The sequence below is a fragment of the Cervus elaphus genome, chromosome 29, assembly GCF_910594005.1.
Source record: "Cervus elaphus chromosome 29, mCerEla1.1, whole genome shotgun sequence".
NCBI classification, from domain to species: Eukaryota; Metazoa; Chordata; class Mammalia; order Artiodactyla; family Cervidae; genus Cervus; species Cervus elaphus.
In genome coordinates this window covers 6,600,606-6,622,802 of record NC_057843.1, presented here as the reverse complement: position 1 = coordinate 6,622,802, position 22,197 = coordinate 6,600,606, and the positions used below count along the sequence as shown (strand labels likewise).

Sequence of the window (22,197 nt, the reverse complement as noted above, 5' to 3'; positions counted from 1 at the left end):
CTCCACACGTGCTGCCCCTATGGTCATCCTCTGGGGGTTTCTGGGTACTTTGGATGGCCCGGGTGCCTGGGTGTGTGCATCTTGATCACTATGGAGGGCTGTGTGAGTGAATCAGGAACTGGAGCATCTTAAAACGAAACAGCTGCGGCAGGAGTGGTCCAGGCTTGGGTGCAACACGATAGCTGCTATTAAACTCCACTTTGAGCTTCTCTTGGCTTTGATGATTTCTTTCTTCCTCTCCAAAGTTTATCATTCTTTTCCTGACCCCAAGTCAAGCTCATAAAAGCCCAATTTTTGTTTTGGCTCGTATTAAAGTTTTCGTTGTGTTGCTATTGGTTTCAGGAGTTTGCTTGTTTTCAATTTTTGTTCTGTTTTCCCTTTATCTATTTGATCTGGGAAAACTCTGAAGTGAGGTGGCCCAGACATTCTAAAGTCTCTTGAATAGAGGCAGAAGCTTTTGTTCCCTGCATGGTGTTCACCTGTCTCACACAGCCCTTGCCGCCTCCCCCATGCCACTTCCTCCTGGTAAGCAGCTGGAAATGTCCTTTTTTTTTTTTTTTTCAGGCTTTATGGTACCAATCAACTTTCTTGGCATCTCTCCTTCCAGGATGAACTAGTTGAGTTAAAATGATTCAATTTCAACATCCAACGATGGCATCCTTGAATAAAGTTTACTGTTTACCATTGTAGTAGAGTAAGTGCATAAATGCATTGTTATAATTTTAAAAAATCATTTTTGTTCTGACAGTTAAAAACTGAATGCATGTTTAAGTTCCTCAGAAAAGATGTGTTATAGTAATACAGTGATAGAATTAGAGAGATTATCAAAAGGTCTCTTCCCTTGCCACCACTACCAGGGAAATCATTTAAATGAACTCCAAATGTCGTTCCCTCGATTAACATTCCTTAATCCCACCACTGTATTTTGCATAATCTTTTCTTAAGATGACAACTTATAAGGCATCACTTAAAGCCTACTTAATGATGCTGAGATGGAGCTGAGATTCAAGTCAGCCAACTATTGGGACTTTTTCCAGCTCCCAAAGACCACCTGGGATTCATCTCAATTCTCTGATTCTGTGTTTCAAATCAGCCACTCAAAGATACTATTTGCTGTCAGCAAGTCCCCTGATTTATTTAATCCTTCCCCAAAATGTGTCCTGAAATTCTCGCAATTTAACCCCTATTTGTCATGAAGGCAGCTCCTCTGCGGTGACTAAATCACTCTCCAGCATTGTCAGGTGTTAGCAGAGGCCCTGGGGCTGCGCTGGTGGCCTGGGAAAGCCAGACCAGCCCCCTGCAATACTGCTGTTACTTATATTCTCCACAAATCATCAATAGGCTTTTTGCTTTAGTTACAATCTCACTACTCCTCTCCAAAAGAAAGAGCATACAGGCATACTGCAAACAGTACTGTCAGAGACTCAGTTTATCTCTGAATTTCCCATTTTAAGAAGGATATTACTGGGACTTCCCTGGTGGTCCAGTGGATGCGATTCTGTACTCCCAATGCAGGGGACACAGGTTCCATGTCTGGCTGGGGAACTAAGATCCCACTTGCCACAACTAAGCAGGCATGCTGCAATGAAGACTGAGCACAGCCAAAATTAATCACATTTTTGTAAAGGACATTGCTAATTCCATCTGTAGGATGCACACATTGTTTTCCAGATTACATAGTACAGTATGGGAAACCACGGGGTCAAATATTAATAGAAGAAGGAAAAAAAGAAAAATAAGTAGAAGAGAAAAAAGCAGGGTAATAAAAACTCTTCTCTGACTTAAAAATAGATTGAAACAATCAGTCTCATTTCATCCTCTAACGTGCAAATCCCAACAGATTAAAAAAAAAAAAAACACACCATGGTTTACAAAGCAGAAGTCCTATGACAAAAGAGATGGCATCTTTTGCTCCCCCTAACACAGCAGTAAGGATGCATTACAGTCAGTAATAAAAATCAAAGGGAATAGGTGTCACATTGTCATACCTCACAGCTCAATCTTCCTCAATTTGCAGGTGATCCAGAAGGCATGGGATTGAATTCACTGAAGGCAGCCCACTTTTTAACTTTATTTTATTCCCTCCACTCCTGCCATTCCTTAACCCCTAGTTACCACAAATCTTGTCTCCACTTCTATAATTTTGCCACTTAAAACTGTTATATAAATGGAACCAGACAGTATGTAACAACTTGGGGTTGACTTTTTCATCCTGCATAATTCTTAGGAGGTGAATTTGAGTTGTTGAGGTGATCAATAATTTATTCCTTTATATTGCTGAGTAGTATTTCACAGTATGCTTCCCAGGTGGTGCTAATAGTAAAGAACTCACCTGCAAATGCAGGAGATATAAGAGATGTGGGTTTGATCCCTGGGTCGGGAAGATCCCCTGAAGGAAGGCATAGCAACCCACTTCAGTATTCTTGCCCGGAGAATTCCACAGACAGAGGAGTCTGGCAGGCTACAGTCCATAGGGTCAGAAGGAATCAGACATGACTGAAGCGACTTAGCACACACGCACGCATTCCACGGTATAGATGTACTATGATTAACAGCACATGCTTGACTGTTAACAAAATGGTGAACCATTCAAGTGTCCTTTGAAGGTCCTCTGAGTTTCCAGTTTGGAGCTAGTGTGAATAAAGCTGCAATAAACATTCATGTACAGGTTTCTATGTGAACCTAAGTCTTCACTGAGCTGGGATACATGTGCAGAAGTGCAATTGCTGAGTCATACAGTAGTTACATGTTTACTTTTTATTAAAAGAAACGGCCGAACTGTCTTCCTTTGGCCGTCCCACTTCTCTCCCCACAAGCAGTGTAAGAGTGATCCAGTTTCTCTGCAACTTCATTCACATGTGGTATTGTCATAGTTTATTTTTAGCCAAAGCCAGAGATCCAGTTTAGGGCAAACACTGCTGGCAAGTCTTCCAAATTTAACATATTTTGTTATTTTTACATTACAAGGGATTGAATATATTTATATTTGGCATATATATGTTACATATATCTATATATATGCATATATACTAACATCAGCTTACTTTTGTTTAAACTCTACAACTTAAGAGCTGTGCATGTTAGACAAATTACTTAACATCTCTGGACCTCAATTTCCTGATATGTAAAAACTAACCCTTCCAAGTAAAGAATTATATTAAAGTAATAATGTGTATAGAGAGCATAGGAAAGGGGCTTCCCTGGTGGCTCAGTTGGTACAGAATTCATCTGCAATGCAGGAGATGCGGTTTGATCCCTGGATCAGGAAGAACCCTGGAGGAGGGCATGGCAACCCACTCCAGTGGTCTTGCCTGGAGAATCCCATGAACAGAGGAACAGAATCAGACCTAACTTACCTGCCTTCCAGAGGTACTGAGTTCAAATGAAAGGGCTTCCTTGGTGGCTCAGACAGTGAAGAATCCACCTGCAATGAGGGAGACCTGGGTTTGATCTCTGGGTTGGGAAGAGAGTTCAAATGAAAGAATGTAAAAGCAACTCGTAACATGTTGATGTGGCTAGTAGAGGAAGGCAAGTTATAGAAAACAAAGTCCAGGGCACCAAAGGGTCTCATTCATTCTGCCATCAGACATCAAGGTAGAAAAATGGCAGGAGACGGTGATGCCCCAGAGAAGGGGGTGCAAGAGGACCAGAGCATAAATTCCCTTTGTATTTGTTTTCATATAAACAATCAGAAATGAGTTAACCCACAGCCTCACTCGGTCCACATCAACAGTTGCCCGAGGCACCCAGGGATGGGGGAGATCTCAAAGGCAAAGCGGCTGAGAGTGCCCCCACTGTAACAGAGAAGAACAAATCTGACTCCATATTGGGTCTGCTTCTTTTACTTTAACATTGGTATCCTATTGCTTTTGCCTACAAGTCAATCACTAAAAGAATGTTGCCTATAGTCAAAAGATACTGGATAGCCATCCTCAAGGTTCTGATCTTTAAAGGTGTAACACTTGCCCCCTCCTATAGAGATAAGAAGTTGCAGAACAGAAAATAACATTTGCCTTGTTGAAGGTTTATAGGAACATTGTGACCAGACCTAGGAGGACAGTTGAGGAACAAAGGATTCCAGCACCAAGAAGTTTGCAACAGCCAGTCAAACACCCCTTCCCTTTTAGTTAAAGAAGCCTGAATTCTAACTCAGGTAAGACGGCTCTTTGGGACACTAGTCCAAAATTCTGTCTGCTAATGTACCAAATAAAGTCACTATTCTTTACCCCAACAACTCATCTCTCAATTTATTGTTCTGTCCCGTGGTGAGCAATATGGGCTTGGACTCAGTAACACCACCACAAGCTTACAAGGACTAAGATAGGTTATGGTTTATCTGGCTCAGCTGGGTAGAAGCAGATTATATAATCCAGTTTTAACTAAACTAAACTTCAACAAAGGGCTTTAAAAGATTCCTACAAGGAATCTTAGATTGAAGATAATTCAAAGTACATAGGCATAAAACATCAAGGAGAAAATGAGAGAATTGATACTGTTCTTTCTTTCTGTTAAGCACTTCAGTCCTAAAGCTACGAAACAAGGCAAGCACAGACAACGTGAATCCAACAGTAAATCACCAAGACTATTTAAAATGTGGATTTTCAACCACAGCTGTAAGGTTCAAGCTCACCTTAAAATATTTAAACCTATTGTTTACTTTATCTTGCTCCTTTTTAGTTTAGCTTTTGTAAGAGAAGACTGTGCTCAGTTTTGTCCGACTCTTTCTCGACCCTGTGGACTATAGCCCACCAGGTTCCTCTGGCCATGGGATTTCCCAGGCAAGAATACAGGAGTGGGTTGCCATTTCCTTCTCCAGGGGATCTTCCTGACCCAGAGATCGAACCCGCATCTCCTGTGTCTCCTACACTGGTAAGCTGATTCTTTACCACTGAGCCATGTGGGAAACCCTTAGCTTTTGTATGGGTTTATAATGTACATATGATGTCAGTAAAGTAGTACAGATACATGATTTGCCAATAAATATACTTTACATGTTTTATTCTTGGGGTGCACAACTAAAATAGTCAGGAGACCATTGAGTTAGGGTATCTGACTTCCTCAGGGTGTCGTTTCCCCCAGTTTAGACAGCAGCAGACTACCACACGTGGCCAAGATGGCGTTAAGGTAGATCTCCTCTGCTAGTTTGGCAGGTTGCTCTCGCTATGACCACCTCGCCATACCTTTCTAGAGCCTCTAAAGACAGACAAAAGTCTTCACCTTCACCCTGTCAACCTTGAGGTCTGGAAGCCAGTGCAGACTCCTCACACAAATCTCTGTGAAGTCCATGGGCTGTCAACACTCCCACAGCCCATGACTTTCAGGAAGGTACTTGGCATGCCACTCTTTTATGTTGTATGGCTTTACCTCGTGTTTATTAAGCACTTACTGTATGCCAGACCCTCAATTAAGAGCCTCATGTAATCATCTCACCACAAGTTCATCATGACCTTGTGATAGACTCTACAATAATTATCCACCTTGTACAGATGGGGTAACTGAAGCTAATAATGGTTCACTAATTTTCTCAAGATCACATACTGACAGCTGCTCTAGTCAATATGCAATTTTGTGCCTCCAGGGACTTACCTGGTAGTCCAGTGGTTAAGACTCTGAGCTTTAAACGCAAGGGGCATGGGTTCAATCCCTGGTGTGGAATCTAAGATCCCACATGCTGGGGGATATGGCCAAAAATTTTTTAAAAAAAGGTTCTGCCTCCAACTCCAGAGACTCACTGTTAATCACTATATTATGCTACCTTACATGCATAATAATAGCTTTTATTTGTATGTATTATTAATAATATTTCTTTACAACGTACTCAAACTTAATTTCTAACACTTGTCTCATTCCAAATGTGACTTTGTTTCATCCTGGGATCAAATATTTACTGGAGTACTTCACTGACCTTGTAATAAACCAAATAAATTAGAATTATATTTATAGGAGCTATTTTTATAAATGGATTTTGAAAGTTTTATCTTATCAATCCTTGAAAAAAGACTGCTGTAAATAACATGAAGCAGGGTATAAACAATAATATGATAAAATAAATATGGCTTCCTATTTGCCCAGATATATCTGAGATTATAAGTTAAACCCCTAGAATTCAAGGCAATGAGAAAAATTCAGGGTGTGATCTAGTTATTTCCACATATTCAGATAGTTCCTGCCTGTGTACATTAATAGGATACTTGAGTTCTCCAATGTTCTCTTTTTGTGATTTTAAAAACACTACATTTACAAAGCACAGTCCATACCACATGGACTCAAATGCTATTTTCTTAATGTAGCTACTTTATCCCTGATAAACCATCATATTTATCCTTATAAACACTTCATTAAACATCACTATCTGAAAAAAGAAAAATTCAGCAAAGAAAAAGCACTTCAACAGCCCACATATAATTTATATTTGTAATAAAGCAAAAATAACCACTTGATTAGATTCTATAATTTTATTGCTGACATCATCTTGAACAGCAAAAGATACAGAGAACTTAACAATGTTTGGAAAAGCAGAAAGAGTTACTGGGAATGCAAGGAGGCAGTTTCTTGCTTTTTTATCTCAGATTAATAACAGTCAAAGATGCCTGGTTTCTTCCTGGAAAAGGTTTGTTTTTTTTCCCACCTTTTTCTCCATAAGTGGGAATTTATGGAAATCATCTCATGGATATACTTTATTACTCCAGTTTAACACCAATTTGAGGGGGGGGAAATGCTTTTTGACACCAGTTGTGACAAAATGCATTCATTTAGGGGGAAAAAAAACTAGGACAGTGAGTTAAAGATCCTTATAGTTTAACCCAATATTAAAAATTAAAGTAGTGGGACCTCCCTTGGTGGTCTAGTAGTTAGGACTTCACCTTCCAATACAGGGGTTGAGGGTTTGGACAGGTAGCTAAGACCCCATAAGCCTCTTGGCCACAAAACCAAAACATAAAGCAGAAACAATTGTAACAAAATCAATAAAGACTTTAGAAATGGTCCACATTCCAAAAAAAAAAAAAAATCAAGATAGCTAGAATTTTCTATACCAAGAATTTACCTCCATTCCTTGATGGGGGCTTCTTCACTCAGTGAAAAATCTTAGAAATCACTGATTTGAAAAACCAAAAACAAAACCCAACCTCTTTGGTTATGTGGATGCAACTTATGCTTTTTCTGTTTATAGAGAAAGCCAGACCTTGCCAAAGGAAACTTTTCTTTTTCAGATTTTATGTTTCTGCATTCCTCCTGTCTTGTCTTTTGTATCCCTCTTTAAGCCATCACTTCATAACTGTCATGAGAAAAAGCACTCACTCATTTTCTCTGATTTTACATCTTCATAGAATTTTTTTTTTAGATGGACCACAGCCATCTTATAGGAAAACTCCATTTTCTGGTGGGGTCTGCAAAGGGTAGAATCTGAATGTCCAGTGCGCTGTCTGTCTGTCACCCAGCACAAGGAGGGACTCCTGTTACCTACAAAGGTAGTAGGAAAGTGCTCCCAGCTGAAAGTATTTAGCCAATTCCAATTGTTGTTTGGAAGTCTAAAATAGGAAGGGTAGTACTGTTCCAGGAGCTACTGTTTAAAACAATGCAATGCCTGTTTAGAAGCAAAAAGTCAGTATTTGAAAGTCTGAGTTGGTTTAAAAAATAATAACTATGCATCCAAAAAAGAATTCTTAAAGAAACATTTATATGCCAGGCACATGTTTTTTATTTTAATAACATTAGCTAAACTAAATAAATATGTAGAGTCTAATAATTATTCTCTATATTTTTATATTATCCTATTTTAGTGAGTTTGCAAAGAAGCTAATGAATAACAATGAAAGAAAAACATGTATCTGTCAGGACAAAGTTGCTTGTGGTTTGTAGGCAATCCAAAATGTTGTGTTGAAAAAAACGCTGTGTTAAAAAGTCATTGACAACTGCCCTGATTAAAAATGAAGTGAATGCATATCCCTGTAGGATAATGGCAGATAAAAAAGTAATCGTGTTCCCTGTACAATTATGTTCCCTGGCATTTATATAAGCATAATAATGCTTTCAGGGTATTTTCATAGTTGTTCACTTAATGTGGGATTAACATCAAAATCTTTATAATTATCTGAGATCACGAATTTGAAAGTGGAGTGGTAAAACATGTTAATGGTTAAAAGACGCTAGCAGTTTTAATACCAAACAGATTAACACACATGAAAGTAATATAATTTGTGCACTGAATAATATGTCAGACCAATTCTTCTGGTGAAGGAAGAATTCTTAAGAAATGGTACCCTTTCTAGCTACTGCTTTGTGTTTCTTCTAGAAATACTAAAGCAATCTCAGATAGAAAATTGCATGAGATATGCACGTGGGTGCGAATAACTTATGGACTTGAAACATTATTCTGTGACTTTGCATCACACAATTTCATGAAACCTTCATTTCTGAAGTTTCCTTTCAATAAAGTCGAGAAACAAAACATGACAATAGGAAATTAATTTTGAAGAAAGAAGGTGTGATTATAAACAACAATAGAGCATAAAAGAGATTGTTAACTGGCAAGAACAGCTATGAATTTCTTTTATAACCACTCGCAAATAAATGTAGATTCTTAAGCATTTTTAAATAATAAAGAAGCATATTTTAACATGTACCTCAGAGTTTCATAAAACTATTTCTCAGCCTCAACTTTCTCAACCGGACAGGGGTAGGAAATGGGTAGTCATTTAGAAAGTAATATGAAGCTACGGATTAATTGCCTGGCATGCCCATCTTTTCAGAATCTCGGTGAAAATGGACTTCACAACCCAGACCTAATTATATTATAATCCCTGTTGCACTCAGCTACACGGGTTAGGATGGGATGTGAAACCTTGTAAACTATACTGAACGTGACAAACGCAGGTACCTCCCCCCCAACACAGAGAATGTGTACTAAAAGCCTGTATCTGTGTAACTTCAGCTGCGCCTGAATTGGGGGCAGGGGCGGGGGGGGGGGGCGTCCAGGAGTTAAATCATGTGGTTTCCACTTATGCAGAAAGAATCCATAAAAAAGAGATTTATTATCATATTTTCCTTTGGAAATGTAGTATTTGTTTTTGACTTTAAAAGTGCTCCTCGGTATAAAGCAGGGTAAATATTACAATTTTGTGAAACAGCAGCCAAGATTTAATTGTCTGTGAAATATCAGGCTTAGGACCTGATTCGAGTTAACTACTGTTCTGCTGAGACCAGCTCGGCTGGCCCGCTGTGTCCCAAAGCGCAGGTTGAAGAAGGGGTGGGCGGCCCCACGCCCCCGGGAGCACCGCCAAAGGCTTCGGAGCCTCATCTTCCGGCAGCCGAGCTAAAGTGACTTCGCGCACAAAATCAAATCAGAATAAGCAGCCAAGGAAAACGGGACCGAGCAGGCTAGCTAGAGAGAGAGAGGGAGGGAAATCCGGTAACCGCCTAGAAGTGCAGGAGGAAAACGGGATGGGATGCAAAAAAGTGGAGCGGAAAGGGGGAGAAAGGAAGCTGGGCAAGTGTACACACTGGACTCCACGTGTGCGCTGTCCGGCGCGTTAACACCGCGTGCACCCCAGACGCTCCCCTGGGAAGGAGAAGCCCCAGAGCTCGGCCCTGCAGCCCCGGCCCCCTCCCCGCCTCCTCCTCGCCCCGCGCCGGCTCCGCCGGTCCTTCCTCCGCCGCCCGGTGCCGAGAGAAAGCGGGCGGCGGCCGATTTGCCCCGGTGGCACCGTAGCCAAAAGCCTGTCAGTAATTGCAAAGCAAACAAGGCTGAAATATTGGGTCGGTCTCAATCGTGACAAGATCTACGCTTTTGCCGCCAATTTGTTTGTGCAGCTCTATTTAAAGGCCCTTGATTGAGGAAATGTTGAAAATAGCGGGGAGGGTTCCCTAATGAGACCTCGGGAAAAAAGAGCTGGGGCGGGGGGAGGGAGGCGGGCGCGGGAGGGGGAGGGGCGCCTTTAACCCCTTCCTGCCCGCTTCAGGCAAAAGCCCTGGAGCCCAGAGAGGGTAGGAGAGGGAGCAGGGATCCGTCCGGTCCCGCCCCGCGCGGCGACCTCCTCGGCGGCCGCGGCCTGAACTCCGCCCGCGCCCGCATCTCCCTCCTCCCCTCGGCCCCCGAGGCCCCGCGGCGCCCTCCGACAAAACCCCCGACTGGGGGTCCCGGCGGCTGAAAGAGAAGGCTAGACACTCAGGAGGCGGGAAGAGAAAACACACACACATATTTACTGCGCGCAGAAAAAGCCCATGTGTTCAGCGTCCAGCCCCGTGCGCGCCTCGGTCTCATTCAACTACGAGCGCATCCTCGCAGCCAGCTTCATTACCCCATTGCTCAGATGCGGACACCAAGGCTCAGAGAAAACCAGTCCTCGGGGAGCCTGCGCCCACTCGGCCAGGCTCTAGCTTGGCAGCTCAGGAGGTAGATGGCCCAGGGGAGGCCAAGCCAGGCTGGTCCCCCTTTTCTCCATCCCACGCCGGCGTCGCGGAGCCCTTGGATGCTCGGTCCGTCCAAGCAGCTTTCTCCCCGCTTCTCCCGGGGACTTGATGATGAGGTCCGTTCCCTGCGAGACGATGTCCGCCTCCGGCACTAGCTCTGGTCGCTTTCAAAACAAAGAAAATTGCAATCCGATTGCCATTGGGATACGTGAAATTCATCCTTTACACAGCTGTTTAAGCACCCACTGGATTCAGTGGCTTGATTGGGTTCTCAGGGAACCCACAGTCACAGAAGGAGAAAGCTGTGTGCCCGGAGAGCTACCAGAGAGAAGCGGGGCGGGGTGGGGGGCGGACCAGAACATTGTTCAGAAGAAGGGAGACGTGATTTGCTGGAAAGAAAGGAGGGAAATCAAACCTGGAAAAGCTTCCTGGAGGAGGTGGCATTTATGCTTGGTCTAGAAGAAACCAGGAAGTGTGGATTCTTTAACATGGGAGAGAGAGAAGTTGTTTGCCAGCTCTGCTGGCAAGTCAAGGGGTGCCTGACCCACAGCTGGGGACAATGTGGGGGTCACCACCTGTTCATCCCCGGCTGCCCCTCTAACTTAGGGAATGTGAGTTGATCGAGTCCTGAGCCAAAGTTTCAGTCTCTCTTAGGATTGAAAATCTAGGGCTTGCAGGCGACACCAGAGGCAACACTTTGACCCTTCAGGAGGCCTGGACTTGGGCCAGCAGGGCCTGTTAGGGGCAGGCCCAGCAGGAACATGGCACTGGGGCACTCACCCCAGGGCTATTAGAGCCACACATTCCCAGCTTTTCCCGAGGGATCTGGTCAGTGATGTACCTTGGCTCTTCGGAAGTTTGTCTTTCTGGAGTCCCAGGCAGAGGTGGACTGGGAAAATGGAGACCCCGAGGGGCAGGGAGAACTGGTTTCGGTGGTACTTCTCCCAGAATGATCTGCGCTTTCTGTCAGCAAAACAAAAAAGTATCAGTCACAGGCGTCCAGTGGAGCTGCTCAATGTGTTCTGAATGGGATTCTGCTTTTTCTGCATGCAACCAATTCCTTCGTTTGAAGTTGGATGCTTTGCAAAGCAGAATGCAATTTCATTTTTTTTGTTCCTCGAGGTTTTGGCCTGTGTTGACTTAAGTGGGCACTCACACAAGTATTAAAAAGAAAAGCGTTCTCTTCTGGAAAATGGAACAAAGTCGCACCTCTCCAGTCACTCGGCAGATGTATAATCTGTAACAACAAATCTGCCTCCTTGTGCTGCGCATTTCCAGCAAGCACCCTGCCTTCTCTGTTTATGTTATAACTTTTCTGCCTGCAATTATTTTTATTTTAATTTTCTGTCACTTTAACAGAAACCAGAGCCTTTTCCTTTAATGTTTTGTACACAACATGTTCATTTGGATAAGATGTTCTTTTCTATCCTCTTTTAGCTTGCTTTTCCTAGTGTGGCATTCTGTATCAGGAGTTTCTAATATTTCTCCTCCTCTCTCTCTTTTTTTTTTAAAAGAACTTGTCCCTGTCTTGCTTTATTTGTTTGTGTGAAATTTAGTTTGAAAGGAGATCAGAGAGAGCAGGAGGGGTTTGTAATAGGAGAATGACCGAATGACCCAAAGGCTGATTATCTGTCATTAACTGGAGACTCGGTGTACCCAAATTACCAGGGAGACCTCAGTCTGCTGGATCCAAAAAGGCAAGCATGGAATGCAGAGCTGAACAGGCTCATGGCATTGCAAGGGAAGACACTCTGCCCACACATTTTCTTAAGGAGGCTTCCTTCAAACCACAGCTCAGCTTCAGTGGACAAGTGTTTTAGATTCTGACATGTTGTACACTGGTATTTAAAAAAAAAAAGAAAAACACTCTGCTGAAAGACTACCTTCAACGTTTTCTATCGCTAACTTTTTCTGTGTCATTTCATTAGAAGCAAAATTGCAGTTAATTGTCTAAGCTCCAGAGAATATTGAGAAATCAAGCCAAGCTGCTTTTGATCTGCTAAACCCAAGCCTTGTAAAAATCGAGGTTTGCCATTAATATTGACGATAAAATGGTTTCTTTTTGTTAACCTGAAACTCAGCCATCGTGGTGAGCCCTCGCCTAGAAGCAAAGGCCCTGGAAGAAAGTAGCAAGGGTTTGGAAGAAACTGCCAGAAATCTCTTTATGAACTTGCAAAGGAGGCTTCAGAACAGGACTTCCTAGGAATGCAAGCCACACTGCAGTTAGCACTAGGAATGCACTGGGACTGCTAACAGATCCTTCAGTCACATAAGTGGTTTGTCCAAAGCCCCGCATGTTAAGCTGCCATTTGCTTTCAAATTTTATTCTGAACCCCAGACTGTCTGGCAGACTAGCTAAAGTCTATTCTTTACCATTCCCTTCAAGCGTGTATGCAAAATTACAATTACTTCCTCTTCTGAATGTCGACAGCTTTCCTCCCCGCTTGGAAGAATATATTGCTTGTATGTGTAGGTGATGTGATTGAAACAAGAATGTGAATGAGCAGTTAACATAAATCCTGTGCGGTGTATTTTCTTACATCACTTTTGCTCTCACCTCCATCTCTATTTAACTACAGACTAGCAAAGATCAAATTTGTCGTACTTCTTTGGATCACCGTAATTTCATTAATAACACTTCCCACTTATACATCACGCAGCCTGGAGGGAGGCCCCTTCACGTGCATTATCTTTTGTTCCCTTCAGTCTGAGTAAGGAATTTAGCTTTACAGACAAACGTGGGCCAATGCGGGTACCCAGCAAAGGACTGAGTTCCCCCGCTCAATAAAGACCTTCCAGAGCAGCAGCACACTTGCCAGTTCATATGAAGATCTAATCAGAGATTATTTGGAAAAGATGCAATTCCCACTGTCTATAATAGTGGACGTTCAGACGTTTCCTGTACAGTGTCCACCTTAAGTATTGTACAAAATGTTATGTGTCAATTATATATCAATTAAAAATATTTTTCTTAAAGAATCTGACATAAGGATGAAACAGTATCTTACTCTTCATCACTTTCAGCTTGTGACACCAAAAAACCTTATAAATCCAAGCATTGCTGGGAAACAAATTAGTAAGGAGGGAAAGAGAGAAGGGGGAGGAGGTAAAGAGGAAAAGGGAGGGAGAGAGGAAAGAGAGAGAGAAGGGCTAAATGTGGGGGGATTTACAAACACCCAGCAAGTTCTGTTTCCTAACCGACGAGGAGCCGTGAGCCCCACCACAGTCGCTGCTGCAGCAGCCCCTCCCGCCCAGTGTCCACAGCTCAGCTCTCTGCTCCGACGAGAAAGAGGGGGATGAGGGCACCCTCACCAGATACCCCCACCCCCACCCCAAAACCCAACAAGAAAACACTCAGAAGAAATGGAAGCTCAAAAGAGCCAAGGGCAGCCCTTCCTGCCCTTCGTTTCTGAAACAGACAGGAGCCTGAGCAAAGTTGATTCCACTTCGGAAATGTGTCCCAGAAGCACCGCCACCTTTCTGGGCCCACTGTCACTTGGCAAAAGGTAAACAAGAAGGTGGGGACTACAAACCCCTCCCTGTTAGAGGGGGACTCTTGCCCACCACTTGGACAATGCCCCTTGTTCTAGATTGTCCTAGCGGTTCTGGGGCTAAGTGGCGAGTATGCACCATGACTCAACCACACCCTTGAAGGGACAGAAATGCAAAGCAGTCAGGGTGTCAGAAGAAGCACCACCCTTGGACAGATGAGGCCGGGGTGACACCTTCAAGAATACATTGCTTTTTCTCCCACCTTCTGGGTTGGATGTTCTTTCTGGGGTTCTTGGCATGTTCTGGGGTTCCCCTCCCACAAGAGCATTATAGAGATTAACAGGAATGCCCAGAGTCACTTCTACTATGTCGGTTAGGAAAATAAGGTAAAACGAGACTTGAAAAACGCTGAGGGGAATTGAGCCATAATTCCCGTAAACATAAAATGTGTGTTTATGGCCCTCCGGCCTGGTTCTTTTCAGATCCAGTTTATTTTGAGTTCTCATGAGCAAAACACAAGATACAAACTGCCCTTGCCTTTGAAATAATAAATACCTCGAAAAGATCTGTATTTTCCCTTAAAACACACTGAAGTTTTTAAGAAAATATTTAGTTTAAAGCAGATTGATTTTTAAAGTAATATCTCACAAACCCAGAATGTTTGCCAGGGCATGAGTGCCTCGCCCCAACCCGGTGCCCTTGGACCCTTTTCCAAGCAAGGGGGTGGGAGGGAGGGGGAAAGAGACAAGAGACACAGACCCAAAATAAATGTTGGACCCCAGTTCTGTCTGCTTAGCTGAAGAAGGCAGTTGTGATGTGCAGCACGGTGGGTATATCATCAGTTACAAGGATCTCAAACATTCCCCCAAAACCAGGGCTGTCCCCCCAACCGATGAATTGGTCTCCCCACCTGGAAAAGACTGGCTGCAGCTCAGCTCAGGGCCTCAGAGGAGGGGAAGTGGTTAGCGCACCCTAACCTTTGCAGGATTCCTCCTGCAGGCAACCCAGGCAGCCCCAAGCCAGCAACTTCTCAGCTGCTCAGGGGCCCCTGGAGTAGTGTGCCCTTTCCCAGAGCAGAACACCAGAGGCTACCATAGAATACCCCAGCATGGGGTCTGGACCATGAAACTAGGAACCTCTGCCTCCTACCTGTCTTTTCCCTCTTCCCTGTCCATCACCACCACTACCATCACCTCCATCACTAGTGCCCCAGAAGGCACGAGGCATTAAACTGGGGGCACACCTGATATGGCCTCTTTGCCTCACAGCTTTCCAAGGCAGCAGAGTAACATGGCAGCGCACCAGAGCGGCAGCAAAAAGTCCCAAAGGGAGACGAAGAGAAAAAAGTGGACTCGGACTCGGTTGGTTGTACATTCAGAGTGGAACTCAACCACTTTGGGACCCTAGAATTCTCCCACTTGTCACCTGCTTCCAGGGCCATAAGCCTCTGCATTTTGGCTGAGATTCATGAAGTCCTGGACCCTTGGATCACATTAATTAACTGATAATGACACTGTCAGTGAAGACCGAGGTTCAGATTAGCATCTTTTACGACTTTTTTTTCTATCCCATGTTGTCCATCTCTTTTATCACTTGCCAGGCTCTCTGGGACCATGAGGGGTTTGTCTATTTTTTGTTTGTTTGTTTCGATTAAAAGGACACGAGAAAGGCTAGAAGTGGCGAGTCCAGATGCCTTTGCCACGGAGGCCACTCATCCCTGGAAGACACCGCATCTCAGTCCCCAGCTCAGCCCTCTGCCTGACCTCTTCCACCTCCTTTCAATTTCCCAAACTCCCTCTGGCCGGAAAGCCTATGTTTTTTATCTGGGTGCAATCACCTTACTTTTGTCTATGTGCTCTCAAGGCCTAGATGTGTTTTTATAAAGACTTCTTTATTTTAATGTATCAAATGTCAGAGGATTGAACTACCAGTATATACACATTCAGGGTTTACCTTTCTGGTGAAAATGTAGACCGAACCCTGACCACACTGCCCATACTCTTTCCCTGAAGAACAAGGTCTTTAAAAGACTCTCCTTGTGCTCCAAACTGCAGACCCGCTTAAGGTGGAAGTTCGAAGCTCTAGGAGGCTTTTTGTTCTGAGCCCAAAGGGCCCACCATATGTGGTTTCAGCTACTCCCCACCCCTATTCTCAGCTTCAAGACCTCTGCTGGGGGCATCCCAGGAAACTGACCCTTTGCTGATGGGCCCTCATGGTGACTCTCAGCCAGCTTTCTACGACCCCCTCTGGGTTCCTTTCCTTCTACAGCCCGGCCACCTAAAACATGTTTGTCAAAGCTGTGCCCAGGGCTCTGGGGTTAGTGGCTGGCAACCGCCCCAGTCCGGGGCAGCAGAGGAGCTGGGTACCCCCAAACCCTGCCTCCCCAAGCCTGTACCCAGCAAAAAGTGGGCAGCATGCAAGCAAAGGACTGTCCTCACCGAGTCCTTGGAACAGGACTCTGCAGCCTGGGGCCTGACTCTGCCTGCCTCCCTGGGAGGAAGCCCAAGGTGGGGTGCTTGGTCTCCCCGGGCAGAGCCTGGCAAGGCCCAGCAGCGAGTCCCAGGCCTCAGCGGCCCGTGCTGGCGCAGGCACACCCCGCGTGGGCTCCCTCTAATTTACGGCCCTTGGGCTCCTGTTGACACTCTTTTCCACACCGACCCTTCGGGCGGAATCTTCAGCTCCACATCAGCCTCGGCCAAGGCTGCCGGCCAACCCCCGAGGCTCATTTCAGCTCCTGCCACCGTCCACCCCAGTCCCCAGCCCCCAACCTCTTCTCAAATGGCTCAAGCCACTCGGGCGCCGCGGTCCCGGTGCCCTGCGGCCCGGTGACTTACAAGTGGAGATCCATTTTCCGTTCTAATGTGTTCAAGATCACCAAGGCCAGCAGTCTAAACATCCACGAGCCGTCCTCCCGGCCTGCCTCTTAAACTGGTGTTTAATGGTTCCCCTCCGATAACTAAACCTGCTTCCCACACATGCCCGCTTTTATGGGAGAGGTAGGAATGCGGAGATGTATTTATATATGTTTGTTCATAAAAACTGAAAAATAAGCTCTGAACACGCTGTAAAAAATATTCAGTTACTTACCAGACAGGCTAGTTAAACCTGGGGAACACCGATACCGGCCACACAACAAATTCGGGGAATCGAGGTGCCCTGCGCTTTGAAACCGCCCAAGGTCTGCGCTAGGGCTGGCGTCCCTGCAGAACATCGAAATGAGAGTATTTACAATCTTGACCGTTGTCCCGGGGTCTTCACCACGATTTCCAAAAGTAGTCAATATAACACAAGCTCCCCAAGAGGGCCCTGGCCTGGGTAACGAGGTGGGTAAGTCTAGCGACGCAGAGACGCGCGTTTCCAGTCTGTGCCCAGGTCAAAGCCGCAGCCTTGCCCTGCGCCCCGCGCCCGCCTCGGCCGGCGGAGACGCGCCTCCGGGGGGGTGGTTAGGAGGGGGCCGCAGCCCGCCGCCTCTCTCCCGCCCAGCAAAGAACTGCGCCTGCTGCTCTGCTCTTGCCTGTTACCTACAAAACACTTCGAAAAGCAATATCTGCTTCCTTTTTTTAACCAGAAAAGAAAGCAGAGAAATACCGTACCTGGTTTAAGATTCTTCAGTATTTGAGACCTGGGGGGAAAATATTTTAATAGTGAAGCATCTGTTAAACACTTGCATTAACCTCCGGCTGATAAAAAAGTTTTTTTAACCCTGCCCCCCCCTTCGTTTTAATTATCTTCTGGTTATGAAGGGGCAGCCAATCCTGGACGAGGACCTCGGCAATTAGCAACAAGAACATCAAAAAGTTTTATTGCGGAGAGCGCGAGGCGCCGCCCCCGCCGCCCCGGGATTGGCGTGAGGAGCCTCTGACGACATATATTAACCCGAGCGGCCCTAAAGATGTGGCTGTACATGGAGATCTTGCTGGGAAAATCCGCTTCCTCCCCTCACGGCGTCCAGCCCCGGAGAACCACCGCCACCACCACCGCCGCCGCCGCCGCCGCCGCCGCCCGGGAGCTCCCACGGCCGCCGCGCAGAGCCCTCCGCGCCGCAGCCGCCGCCTTCGCGCTCCAGGGGCCTGCAGGGCCCAGATCCTTCCCCGGAAAGGAGAGGATCTGAGAAAATGGATGCACTGAGACCTCTCTGAAAACCCTCCGAGGGAGCCGAGAGGAGCGCGGAACACGTTATTCGCAGCTAAAATCACGTTCAAGGACCAAAACAACCACCAAAAATTTCATTAAAACAATAAGCGCACAAGAATCCAGACCAGGCTGGTGGGGGGGAGGGGAAGGGGCGGGAAGAGGAGGGTCGCATGGAGGTAGCTTCACAGTGAGCAGTCGACCCCGCCGCCTCCCTGCAGAGCCGGGCCGGCTCTTCAAGCCGCGGCTTTGGACTCGCCCCGGGACTGCGAGTAGCCGCGGCGCCGGGCACGCGGCCGGGGCGCGGAGCCCGGCGACTCCACCGAGCAGCCCCGCGGGAGCCGGGGCACCTTTGCATGAGCTCGAGAGGACTGTGCCTGCCCGCAGCCGCCCGGGAAGCAGGAGCCTGCGCGCGGGCCGTGGAGCAAGGCGGGAGCCGGCGGCGGCGGCGGCCAGGGGCGCACGGTGCCGGGACCAGCTCGCCGCGCCCTATGGGGAGCCGGCGGCCGCGGCGCTGCTGAGGCGGGCCCGGCGGGCCAGGCGGGGGGCCGGGGCCCGGGCTGCAGCAGTCCCCTCTGCGGCTGCCGGGCCGGCCCGGGCGCCCGGGGGCTGGGGGGTGGGGGGTGGGGGAGGCCGCGGAGCGCCGAAGCGGGGGCCCGGGCCGAGGGCGCGGCAGGGCTGCGCGCACGCTGGGGCGCGTGGAGGGGCGCGGAGGGCGAGATGAGTCTGGTGGGGGGCTTCCCCCACCACCCGGTGGTGCATCATGAGGGCTATCCTTTCGCCGCCGCCGCCGCCGCTGCTGCCGCCGCCGCCGCCAGCCGCTGCAGCCACGAGGAGAACCCCTACTTCCACGGCTGGCTCATCGGCCACCCCGAGATGTCGCCCCCCGATTACAGCATGGCCCTGTCCTACAGCCCCGAGTACGCCAGCGGCGCCGCCAGCCTGGACCACTCCCATTACGGGGGGGTGCCGCCGGGCGCCGGGCCCCCAGGCCTGGGGGGGCCGCGCCCGGTGAAGCGCCGGGGCACCGCCAACCGCAAGGAGCGGCGCAGGACTCAAAGCATTAACAGCGCCTTCGCAGAGCTGCGCGAGTGCATCCCCAACGTGCCCGCCGACACCAAGCTCTCCAAGATCAAGACTCTGCGCCTGGCCACCAGCTACATCGCCTACCTCATGGACCTGCTGGCCAAGGACGACCAGAACGGCGAGGCGGAGGCCTTCAAGGCAGAGATCAAGAAGACAGATGTGAAAGAAGAGAAGAGGAAGAAGGAGCTGGTCAGTACCAGGCGGCAGAGGGCAGTGGGGTGCGGGGGAGCGGGGATCCGGGTCTCTCTCCCGTCGGGCTGAACGCTGGCCCGCCGCGTTCTCTGGCAGCGCCCTGAGCCAAGTTGCTTGCACCAGGTTGTGGTCGGAAGGTTTCCCCGCAGAAGCAGAGAGGCCAGGGGAGGGTGTCAGCACGCGGAGGAGGTGAAGAGGGATGTTTTGCGCTGGCGATCTTCTTTCCGGGTTATCGCCGCGCCCCCAGGCACTTAGGGCCGGCCTCGCGGACTCCAGCTTGATCTTTCGATCGTACTGGCCTGGACCCCTCTTTCCTCGTCCTTTCGAGCCTTCTTTCGGCCTCCAGTCCGTTCTTGCTTTCAGATGTTTCTAAAATAAGTTGCTCAGAAGCACTTGATTCCAGTTATTTCACTACTGGTTGCGTTTCCCCTTCTTGATAACGAGGCAGCCACTGATTCTAAGAGTTTTTGCGGTGGTTCTGATAACTATACCGGGAAGACGTGAAGGTGAACATAAGATAAGTACTTCAAAATTCAGCTTAGTTTCTCTCTGGCAGTGATGTTAAAATGTGACTTCCCAGATGAGTATTCTTCCTATTTCTGGTTTTGTTTGCATGTGCCTTTACATTTTAAGACAAATAGTAAGTATCATCATAGTCATTGTCATTGTTCTGAACAGTAACACAAAGTTATAACTGAAAATTAGTTTTCTCAAGTTCCTAACCAGGTGACCATAGGGTGGTGGAGTTTAGAGCAGGGCTACTGCCATGAAGAACATGGAAAATAATTCCATTTGTCGAGGTTTTCTTCCTTGGGGTCTATGGCACTTTAGTTGCTGCCAAGTCGAGGGATCTCCTGTAGCCCGGGATTTCAGAGGCCTTGGAGGAGGCCTTGGACAGACAGGCCCAAGCCGAGGCCGAGGCACCTCTCCCCATCTGCCTTAGAGCGCGGGTCTGGGACTGCGATTGAAAACAGAAAAGGGAAACCAGACTGAGCGCCGACCCCAGATCGCGCCCCTACATCTGGAGTTAGAGAGAAGGCCCCCAGTTCCTCCATAAACGACTTGAAAACCGGTGGTTGTTTATAAACTCGCCGACCTGGGAGTTGAGTGCTGCCGCTGCGTGTCGGCCTGGGCGGTAACTAGGGCAGCGCCAGCCTTCCTAGCTCTTCTGCAGGGGCTGGGAGTTGAGGCCACCCCACCTGCGGTTCCTGGCTGGCTCTCCCACTATCTTCTCTGGCTGGGAAAGCGCGGGGGTTGCGTGGGACCGGATCTCCTCTCTGATTTTCTCTTTCTACTTTTCTCCCCCTCACCTCACCTCTTCTCTGCCCAGAATGAAATCTTGAAAAGCACAGTAAGCAGCAACGACAAGAAAACCAAAGGCCGGACGGGCTGGCCGCAGCATGTCTGGGCCCTGGAGCTCAAGCAGTGAGGAAGAGGAGGAGGAGGAAGAGAAGGAGAGCTCCAGCAGGGCCCAGGAGCTGGATGCAGACCCAGGACTCCAGGCAAGCTCTGCGTGCTCCGCTCTGAGGACTTCCTGCATTTGGATCATCCGGTTTATTTATGTGCAATGTGCCTCCCTCTCTTTGCCCCCTTCGAGGCATCCGCTCCCCACCTTCCCCTCCAAAAAAAAAAAAAGTGGATATTTGAAGAAAAGCATTCCGTATTTTAATATGAAGAGGACACTCCTTCGTGGTAAGGGATCCCGTCGTTGTCTTGTAGAGTCTCTGTTTGTGAATGTTTCCTCCTGCTGTGTAGACACCAGCGATGCTCCCTCTCCACTTACCTAAACCCTTCCAGATAAAGACAGCGGGACACTAGTGTGTATGTGAAGTGTATCTTTAATACTTGGCCTTTGGATATAAATATTACTGGGGATTATAAAGTTTTATTTCAAAGCAGAAAACGGGCAGCTAACATGTCCGTTGAGCTTTCCTGGTGGCTCGGCGGTAAAGAATCTGCCTGCCAATGTAGGAGATGCGGGTTCGAACCCTGGGTGGGAAAGATCCCCTGGAGAAGGACATGGCAATCCACTCCAGTATTCTTGCCTGGAAAATCCCATTGATAGAGAAGCCTGGCGGGCTGCAGTCCATGGGGTCGCAAAAGAGTAGGACACGACTTAGCAATTAAACCACCACCATCATGTATGTTGGGGGTAAGTGTCTAGCGCCACAGTTCCATCTGATGTGGTTCCCACTTTGAAGATGTTTCCAGCAGCTCCTTGTTTTGTGCACTTCCGTCCTCTAAAATTAAGTGGAATTAATATTGAAGGTGTAAACGTTGTAAGTATTCAATAAACCACTGTGTGTTTTTTTTTTTACAAAACCCCTATCTTTTAATGGTTGATACCTCAAGAGAGTTTTGAAAACAAAACTGTTATATTTGTTTTCATTATATTTAAAATATTCAGAAGTAAACTAAATTATCGTGATTGCCTCTAACTTTGTTTGATACAGTCAGTGGTTCAGATCAGTCATCAACGTGAGCAACCTTGAAGGCAGGGCCGGCAAGGAAGCCCTTTAAAAACAGATGTCCTTGGTGAAGGTCCTGCCAAAGGGCCTGGGCTCCGTGAGTCCTGCCTCCTTCCCTCTGTCTCTGCCTCCAGGAGAGCACCGAGTGGTCTGTAGAAGGAGGGTCTGGGCCGCAGAGAGGCCTAAGCCCTTTGCTCCGAGGGTGGAAAGTTGTCCTGGTTGAAATCAACCTGAAATCAACCCAGACGCCATGTGGTGGGGGCTTCGGGTTTTGTTGGAGGAGCCATTTTCGCTGAAGGAGTTTTGGGGAGGAACCTAGCCCTTATTGCAGACGCAGGAGCTAGTCTAGGGTTTTTAATTCAAAATATAGGGCTTTCATCCAAGTAAAGGGGAAAAAAGACCAGGAGAAAGGAAAAGA

At 47.3% G+C, this 22,197-nt stretch overlaps 2 protein-coding genes across 2 annotated transcripts; one reads left to right on the top strand and one right to left on the bottom strand.

The window, feature by feature from the left end:
- Window positions 1–6,440: 6,440 nt before the first annotated feature.
- LOC122686161 lies at window positions 6,441–17,991 on the bottom strand. The gene is made up of 3 exons (XM_043891286.1): window positions 16,990–17,991; window positions 11,252–11,373; window positions 6,441–10,574 (listed from the first exon to the last, which is right to left on the bottom strand). Exons 1-3 carry the CDS (start codon window positions 17,111–17,113, stop codon window positions 10,374–10,376), a joined length of 447 nt encoding a protein of 148 aa, XP_043747221.1. The 5' UTR covers window positions 17,114–17,991; the 3' UTR covers window positions 6,441–10,373.
- Window positions 17,992–18,632: 641 nt separating this feature from the next.
- On the top strand, window positions 18,633–21,739 carry HAND2 (heart and neural crest derivatives expressed 2). Its single transcript, XM_043891285.1, has 2 exons — window positions 18,633–19,308; window positions 20,642–21,739. Exons 1-2 carry the CDS (start codon window positions 18,754–18,756, stop codon window positions 20,738–20,740), a joined length of 654 nt encoding a protein of 217 aa, XP_043747220.1. The 5' UTR covers window positions 18,633–18,753; the 3' UTR covers window positions 20,741–21,739.
- The last annotated feature ends 458 nt before the right edge of the window (window positions 21,740–22,197 follow it).

Bases quoted from the DNA above. Each gene is read 5' to 3' on its own strand.
- LOC122686161 (XM_043891286.1), bottom strand. From the start codon at position 17,113: ATGTTCTGCAGGGACGCCAGCCCTAGCGCAGACCTTGGGCGGTTTCAA. The intron at 11,374-16,989 runs GTAAGTAACTGA...TTTTGCTGACAG, and splicing joins AGGTTTAACTAGCCTGTCTG to AAAGCGCAGATCATTCTGGG. The intron at 10,575-11,251 runs GTACATCACTGA...TTGTTTTGAAAG, and splicing joins CAAACTTCCGAAGAGCCAAG to CGACCAGAGCTAGTGCCGGA.
- HAND2 (XM_043891285.1), top strand. From the start codon at position 18,754: ATGAGTCTGGTGGGGGGCTTCCCCCACCACCCGGTGGTGCATCATGAG. The intron at 19,309-20,641 runs GTCAGTACCAGG...TTCTCTGCCCAG, and splicing joins AGAAGAGGAAGAAGGAGCTG to AATGAAATCTTGAAAAGCAC.